This window comes from Atractosteus spatula, chromosome 5 (assembly GCF_055471065.1).
Source record: "Atractosteus spatula isolate fAtrSpa1 chromosome 5, fAtrSpa1.hap1, whole genome shotgun sequence".
NCBI lineage: Eukaryota > Metazoa > Chordata > Actinopteri > Semionotiformes > Lepisosteidae > Atractosteus > Atractosteus spatula.
In genome coordinates, this window is record NC_142710.1 from 7,806,303 (window position 1) to 7,815,077 (window position 8,775).

At 40.3% G+C, this 8,775-nt stretch overlaps 1 protein-coding gene across 1 annotated transcript; it reads right to left on the bottom strand.

Annotated features, from left to right (window-relative positions):
* Nucleotides 1-597: 597 nt before the first annotated feature.
* On the bottom strand, nucleotides 598-8,234 carry LOC148833933 (E3 ubiquitin-protein ligase TRIM39-like). The gene is made up of 8 exons (XM_088915707.1): nucleotides 8,138-8,234; nucleotides 6,728-6,844; nucleotides 5,995-6,099; nucleotides 5,256-5,402; nucleotides 4,038-4,064; nucleotides 3,564-3,590; nucleotides 1,378-1,404; nucleotides 598-1,118 (listed from the first exon to the last, which is right to left on the bottom strand). Exons 1-8 carry the CDS (start codon nucleotides 8,232-8,234, stop codon nucleotides 598-600), a joined length of 1,068 nt encoding a protein of 355 aa, XP_088771833.1.
* Nucleotides 8,235-8,775: the final 541 nt, after the last annotated feature.

Sequence of the window (8,775 nt, forward strand, 5' to 3'; positions counted from 1 at the left end):
TAGCTCCCCCGTAGTTCGCACCATGTCTACAACCCAAGAGCAGTTAAGGAGCTGGCTGTGTCAGAGCTCTGCAATGGAGTGGAAGAGATGGGCTGCAGCTTCTCTAGTCTAGGAGGTTTTTAAACCAGGGGAGGCCAGTCTTGGTCCTGGAAGGTCAGTGGTCCAAAGTTTCAGTCCATCTCAGAGCATTATTTAATAATTAAGAATTGCCCATTGATCTTGTTACACCCAAACAGTTGTGTTTTTAAAATCTCGGCACAGAGTTACAGAGACCCGGGTTCGCGCCCGGGCACTGAGGACGAACTGGCAGGGCAGTAGCGGCAAGGGCGGAAACCCCAAGAACTGTTACATAAATTACAAAATCAAATTAGAAAGGCAATCATTTAGAAGTGCAGCAGAAGCTCATAGAGCAGACACTGTCTAGAGTGCTTGAGACATGAGAGGCATCTAGAAGAGTTGGGTGGATGAAGGTCATGAGCTGGAGAGCGGACAGATAATACATTAGGTGCTAAGCCATGTACAGTAGGACCTTATAGGAATAATACACAACTACTGTTTGTTTGCAGAAATATATCAAACACAAAGTCTCGTTCCAGTTTAATTCTCAAACTCAAGAGGAGGAACAATGGAAATGCCCTTTTTGCTTTCTGTGTAGAACAATGGGTAGAATGTTTCTGTGAAATCTACATTGGCAGTGTAAATGAGATTGAGAGTCTCCACATTGTAAAATGACAGCTGCCTTTCCTCACAGTTTATATAGACCCCCAGTCTGTGGGGAATCAGATCCTGAGATAATGGTGTTCGAGGGTCAGTAATGGAACTAAACTTGGTTTTATACCAAAGCTCCACTGCCCAGGCCCCGTTCTCAGGACTCAGGTATGTATTTCTAGGAGCAGATCCCCTGAAGATGCCCACACCCCAGTTCAGATTATCCCTCACCTCCACCTCCCAGTAGTGCCTCCCTGAGATGAATCCCACTTTACCCAAGACACCCTTATTGTCAGGAAATCTAGTAGATGCCTCAGAGGATTGAGGCACATCAGACAAGACTGCACATTTCCCATCCTTGGAGATGTTCAGGTTGACGTGGGCGGTATCAGGGTCCAGGACTACGTCAGCTGTAAGAACAGAGCATGATGATAAAAAACAGAGGCCTTCGGTATGTCTAGTAAAAGAAAACAATTTGTATATTCCAAATAAATCTTTGCAGTACTCCTTAAGGAACTGGAAATGTTGCAGTTGGAGAAAAAGACTCTAACTCATATAACACAACATATTCAATACTATATCATCCAATCTAATCTTCTGTGTAAAGTACTCCAGGGACAGTATATCTGGTATAAGTCACTTCACCACAGGTGCCAAGTTTTGGATTACCTGATGCATTTTGAATCCATTTCCACACTAGGAGAAAAAAAAAAACAGACACAAGTCTTCTTAAAATGTAAAACAAATACGATACGGCTTTCCTGCCAGGGACTACTAAAAGACACAAATCAGGATGTTGTTTAGACATTCTAGTCCAGACAGAACAACACCGCCTTCTGGTCGACCTTAAACCACCATCCTGTTTTTCTTAAGAGAGGTCTGTCACCCCAGTACTGACCAGATCAGACCACAAGGTGGCAAGAGCGCAATAGTTGTTGAATTGTATTAACCTTTACTGCCTCTTAACATTTGTCTTGCACATGAAAAGCTCGTAAACATATAACATATATGAAAATAATACCATACAACAACAAAACAATACCTTAATACAAAATCACAATCCACAACATTGCTTAATCAGAACTCTTTCAGTACCATATGTTTAAAAAAACAATCATCTTTAAAAAGTGTAAAAACAGTAATAGTACTGTACATACTGTACACATTTTACGTTATTCAAAAATGGAATACTTTGAGGTATAAAGGAATTCAATGCTTTCTTAGTTCTCTGCTACTTTGTTACTGTCATCTCTCGGCTCTCCTCCCCATTATTAGTAGTAGTGTTAGTGTTAGAGTTAAAGAGTGGATGAGAGGGGTCATTCAAGATTTCAAGATACCCATTGGGTATGTCATTGGGTCCAAGGTTTCTTGCCATAAGCCCTGATTACTTTGTTTGGGTTCTCTCTTATATAAAAATGTCAACAGTGTGCTCTATATATTAAAATTCCTTTAACGTCCTTAAAAATACAACCCCTGTTGCACCTTCACTCTCCTTGCCTCCATATTGGTAGTTCCAGTCAATTTAAAATCAATAATACTGTCAGGGTATTTATACACATTTACTATGTCAGTATCAGTTCCATTAACAGTGACAGGGGTCATAGGAATAGAACAGTTCTTCTGAAATTCAATTAGAATGCTGACCAAGCTCACAGCCATCATGAACAACGCCTCTCATCCGCTTCATGGGACTGTTACTGGGCAGCGGAGCACTTTTAGCAACAGACTGCTCCAGCTCCGGTGTTCAAGGGAACGTTTCCACAGGTCCTTCCTCCTGGCGGCTGTCAGGGTGTATAACGCTGCCCTAGGCTCGGACTGCTAGCCCTTCATCTGCTCATCTATGGACAGCATGCTGCACTAATGTACTTTTTGTACACTCAATCTGCATATACCTATGCGCATATTATTTATTTTGTATTGCTGTACTTATTTAAATTTTTCGTCTCTTCGGATGTCTGTTTTTGCTTGTCTTGGGCTGGGCTGCTGTAACATCTCAATCTCCCTTCCGGATCAATAAAGTCTTATCTATCTGTCTATCTGTCTGTCTGTCTATCTTATCAATTCCTTAATGTTGTTTGTGTTTTAAAACAGTGAATTACCCACAAGCTTGGGGAACCACTGTACTGGTGCTGATGGTGAGAGTCTTGTCTGAGTTCACTCACGCACACTGTTGGCAATAAATAAGAAAATTGTATAACCACTGACTGAGTGTGTGACATACTCCCATATTCCAAAACTTCCCTTCCAAACCTTTTTGCCTGAATAGTATTAAATATCAAAGGAAAGTCAGCAAAAAGTAAGGACACATAAGATGATGGAGTTTCTAAATGCTCATAAAATTTCATAGTCACAGTCTGATCTTCAACTCCTCGTTTTGCCCTGTATGCAAATTGGGATCCACTAGTTGCCAAATGCAGATGGAATAAAACCATTTATTTTAACCATTTTTTGGGACTGAATTAGTGGTACTGGATGCAAATCTTTTAATTCAACAGGCCTTGTTTGTTTTAGGTATAGGTATAATTGCAGATGTTTTCCACAAATACAAATGTGTCCAGTGACTTCTGCAAACATTTACACAATACAGGCCTGCATTGTTAGGACTAATATCCAATATCCTATCTGTGGTAAAAGAGCAGATTCTTGTGCAGTGTGAGTCTGTTAGGAAAGGAGAAATTAATTTGTATTTTTCCTTCACTAAGCAACTACAAGAGCAGAGACACTCTCCCCAGAGTCACGGAAAATAATTCTTAATCATGATTCCTTGAATTTAAAATTCTGCTTGGCCACATTTTAAAGATTGTGTCATAAAAAGTCACACTTTGTACAATGAGCATAAATGTGTTTTTTCTTACCTGCTGCAGGTATTCTTCCTTCTCTTTCTGTGAAGAGGACATAACACATGTAAAATGTCAGATATGGATGTAAAATCGAAATTATGCCATAATATGACAGCTCCATTTTTAGGAATCCTCTAACACAATAATGAGTCAGGGAATTTCTTTAATTTCCTTTTAGTATGAGTGAAAGTTACATCTGTGGAGATCAGGTGTTAAGTAAACAGATCATTTCTTTCGGAAATTAAATCTTTAGACCATCAGATGTTGTGTGTTACTTGAAAAATCTTCAAAGACCAAAGGCATTTTTGGGAACAATGGTCTAAAAATCTGTTGGTTTACAGTCATTCTATTTATTAAAATGAATGTGTTTAACATTTGTTTTGAGTCATTATTTTTTTGCATTTCACTTATTGGTATTATGAGAATTCATGTCTCCTGACACCTGAGCATGAATACACAAATTAAAGACAGAAATACAGAGTCACTTACTTGATATTTTAGTAAGAGCAAAGCAGGCTTAATAAAGTGAAGAGAAAAAAACAAGATTAGTGCAACATGGTCTGATAATGACACTGTGTGAAGTTTGGCTCCTGGTGTTCACAAGCAGTCAGGTCTCAGAGCAGAAATACTGTATCTTTAACATGGTGAATAAATTAATAACAATAATAATAATTGCTTACACTTATATACAGTAGCGCTTTTCTGGACACTCCACTCAAAGCACTTTACAGGTAATGGGGACTCCCCTCCACCACCACCAGTGTGCAGCCCCACCTGGATGATGAAACAGCAGCCATAGCGCACCAGAACGCTCACCACACACCAGCTATCAGTGTGGAGGAGAGTAGTGAAGCCAATTCAAGATGGGGATTACTAGGAGGCCATAATTGGTAAGGGCCAATGGGAAATTTGACCACAGAGAGTCAGGACCTCAGTTTTACGTCTCATCCAAAGGACGGCACCTGTTTACAGAATAGTGTCCCCGTCGCTATACTGGGGCATTAGGACCCCCACAGACCATTGGGTGAGCGCCCCCTTCCGGCCCTACTAACACCACTTCCAGCAGTAGCCTTAGTTTTACCCAGGAGGTCTCCCATCCAGGTACTGACCAGGCTCACACCTGCTGAGCTTCAGTGGGCTGGCAGTTGTGAGTTGCAGAGTGATATGGCTGCTGGTATTGTTGTAAATTGTCTACAATATTCTAAATAAGGCCTTACAAGCTCATGCTCCAATACTAACATGTCCTCCCTTGATGTCAGCATTATACTTTTGAAGATTCTCGTATTTGTTTTGTCATTGTTTTGCTTCCCCACATTGTCTGGAAGAAGAATTTGATGTTTCAACATACTGTAGGTACTTAAATCTTTTTCAAAAGCACTCTCTTCTAACTCTAACTTTGTATTTAAAGATTCTTGCTTTATACATGCAAAGATAACAGAAACCCTGATGGTGTTTAAGAAAGCCTCTTTGTTAGACATCATCTGCCAAGGGTTTTCCATCAATCTTCATAATGTTCTTCAATTTTACGTAATGGCTTTTTATATTTTAGTTGCTACCTCTATAATGTTTTGCAGTCCTCCTATTTTGATATTATTTGCTATCTTGAGAAATGAAAGGATGTTAATTCTGTCAACGGAAGTTGCTTAGAAGTCGCTTTTGAGAAATAATAAAGAAGAGAAAACTTTGAAAATCCACACTTGTACCAACCCATCATATAGTTGCTGTTGCACAGTGGGACCAGGTTGTGTCTCTTTATGGCGTCGCTGCAGCGTTTAGCTTCTTCATGAACATCAGTCAAATTGTCTTGTAGGTTAAAACAGCTGTTTTGAATGTCCTCCACTATTGTCCGCAGTTCTAATTATAAAATGACAAGATTATTAAGCAGTGCCTTTCAAGAAACAGAAAGCGCTGTGCAATGGCAGACACTATACGCTACAGCAACAAATGTAATACTAACAGAATCTTGTGAAAGAAGACATTAAGAACTTTGATGAGAAAATCTGAATACTGTAGGTCTACAGTCATAAGTACAACAGACTCACTTCCATTTTTCTTCTCACTATTATCTTCAATAGAGTGAAAAAGCTTTATTGACCACTGTGTGAAATCTACTCCTTGGCAGAGTGTGCAGGCTTTCTCACACCTGAGTTTCAGCAGAATGATCTTCAGGTCTAACTGTTCTTTAATTGTTCAAGAGAAGATATTGGGACACTGGAAGATACTGGGGATTGGGGAGATGTTGTAGGTTTCAGCTACTTGTCAATTGTTCCAGAGGGTCTAAAATAAAAACTGACACAGCCCTGCCAAGCATGTTAGCAAATTTGCTGTAGTGTTAATCTGTATCTGTGTTGATGACCTGAGGACCCAGGCTCTAATGACCACCTGCTACTGAGACCTGAGAGGCCTACCTAAAACACAGTAACTTACCTTAATTTAATAAGCTTACCTTGTTTTAAAGCAGAAGAGCTCCAGTTTGAAGATGAACAATTTGTTTGCACACAGAAGGTGTTTTGGAGTAGAACTTGGGTAAATGTTGGTTGCCTGAGGAAATCTTAAATAAATAAAAGAAGACAATTACAGTCTAATTGTCGATGCAAGATTGGAATCATCCTGTGCTCAATAGTAAGCAAATGTTTTTGAACATGACATTTTTCTCCAATAACTAAACACAATACCACACTCTTGTATTATATGTGGAGATTTTATAAGTGAACTTCATGTTACAATGACACTGAAATCATCACCAACCAGCATTTCTCTTTTCCTGCTGTATCTTTGTGATGGTAGAGGTGTAAAAGGCAGTTACAGCACTGGAGACATGATTATATTGGAATAGAGATTCTATCAGTATAGAGAAGTGTCTGACAGGAGGTGGGAAATACTGGGATATACTGTACAGTAGGAAAGAAAGAGGCTGGGAGATATAAAAGAGAGCAAGCAAACAAGACCAGGGATGAATGGAGGTACAGATTCTACCTGCTGTGCTGGAAGTACAGTTGTTGACCAGCTATCAAGTGAAGGAGGAGAAGCTGGGAAGAAGCAGTGATACACTTTATTTTTGGTCCTCTTAATCCCACTCTTTTGAACAGCCCAGGTACCCCATTAAGGAGCGTTATCGTAACTTTGACACTTCTGCTATCCATATCCAAATATCCAAACACATCAGTTACTGTACTTACAATAAGAACTGAAGATGACAGTGGTTATCAGGAGCACACAGCTCAGACCCGAGCAGATGAGGGCCAGGATCTTGTACGGAGAGCCGTCTCTTTGGGATTTCTCCACCGATTCCAGAACTGAAAAGAAAACTCTCTTAGACATTCAGCTATTTCAGAATATCTCCAGAAAGACATACAGAAAATCGCTTGGACAACCATTTCCTCAGGACTTATAGATTATAAATTATAGATATAGAGATATTGTGTATCAAAGTTCCTTTGAAGTTCATTGGCTTGCCTGCATGTAGCAACACTGCTGATGACTACAATGGTTTTGACATTGTGTATTAATGGTGCAACAAATGTGTGTTGTGTTAAATTATATTTTGCAACACATCACCTGTGTAACTGATCACAATGTAATTGATCCAGATCATTAGAAATTGGTGATTTAATGGTCATCCTGTCATGTTAGTTTCGGCTGCTGGATTGTTGGGCATCTAATCACCAGGAGACTCTGAGTGCATTGAGTTGGTTTTTGACCAAACCCATTCCAGGTGCTCCTGTGAATACATCCTTGGACCTGGAAGAGCTCAGAGCTCTGTGATCGAGTGTGGACTCTGGGCACCTCAAGCTTTGCTCTGAGTATTTCACCTCTCTGGTTTGCCTGTTTTCTAACCCCTGCTTTGTTCCCAACCAGGTCCCTGGATCACCCCTCCAGCTTTGTTTGCTTTGTTTCACATTCCTGAAATTAGACTGTTGCTCTGTCTTGACTCCTGGATTCGCCCTTTGTTGGTATTGAAGGAATGTTATACATTTTATAAAAGCTAAAAAACTGCTTGTCTTTTAGCTTCCTAACTGCTTATAACCCTGGCAAGTGGAAACACACCAGGGGGCATCTATAGGTCAGTGGAAAAATACAGCTTAAGTCTTGTTTTGCGAATGTAAGCAGTAACGAAAGTCTTAATAGGGAGTTGTTTTTCTCTACGCAAGCTTGACTGAAAACTAATGATTCGTTTTAGGGATTAGGTAATCTATGTCTAAAGTAGGAAGTTTGTCTGTTACCGTGTATAAAAAGGCGCTGAGCTATATCTTTCGGGGAGACTAGCTGTTGCAAGCTTCTCTCCCGTGTGCACACGAATAAACAGCTCTTCTTTCACCAACATCCGAATTCTATCATTTTAATGTTTCTTCAGTATCCTGTCTCTCATGGTTTCACCCCCACTGGTCTCAGTAATGCGCAGCTCTGTGCAATTCTCTGTGTGATGTTTGCAGGCTGGATCGCACTCCGAGTCCCTTCCCAGGGGTGGGACATAACAGATCCCCAAACCAGACAGTCTGATGCCACTGCTCCACATCATTCCAGATTGGTCATTACAGAATCAATCTGCAGAAGTCACACTGAAAGAAAAACACATGTGCCGACAGTACCTCCCAGGTTTCCTTTGCTCTGCAGTTCTTCTTCCCCACCTTTGTAGCAGGTGGGTGACTTGAACGTATCTTCAATGTTGGCGTAAATGTGTTCCATGTTTACCATTCAGCTTCTGTCAGCACAGACTGAACTGAGTCCAACACAGCACAGGAGATACTGGTTGTCACTACTGACAACTGAATAAGCCGAGCCTGACTTCATAAGGAAATAAGAGAAGCCCCCTTTTGCTCTGTGGTGTAGAGACTTTACCATATTTAACATGCCCTGTGCACTGAAGTTGTGATCTCACCACAGGTTCAGTTCTTCCTCTGTTCCTCTGGTGATGAAAATGTTGATACTTTCTCATGCATCATCACTGTAGAGATATGAGGGCTGTGGTCTGATGTCTGGTCTTGAATTCTTAAAAAAAAGAACAAAAATGGAGGAACAAAAATAAAAATAGAGAAAGAGAGTAAAGTTGCAAAATGGTTGGGCGACCTATTAGAATAATTTTCTCATATTTAACTCATCGCCTTTCCATTACATTTTAAAAGCATTTTTGAATTTGCAGCTGAGTTGAAAATGAGATACCAAGTCTCTGCGTTGTAAAACGACAGCTGCTGTTCCTGACTGTTTACGTAGTCGCCCACTATCTTGG

Coding starts and splice junctions, on each gene's coding strand:
- LOC148833933 (XM_088915707.1), bottom strand. CDS start 8,234: ATGGAACACATTTACGCCAACATTGAAGATACGTTCAAGTCACCCACC. Junction 6,100..6,727: donor TGTCATCTTCAGTTCTTATT/GTAAGTACAGTA, acceptor TATTTATTTAAG/ATTTCCTCAGGCAACCAACA. Junction 1,405..3,563: donor AGGAAGAATACCTGCAGCAG/GTAAGAAAAAAC, acceptor TTTTTCTCCTAG/TGTGGAAATGGATTCAAAAT.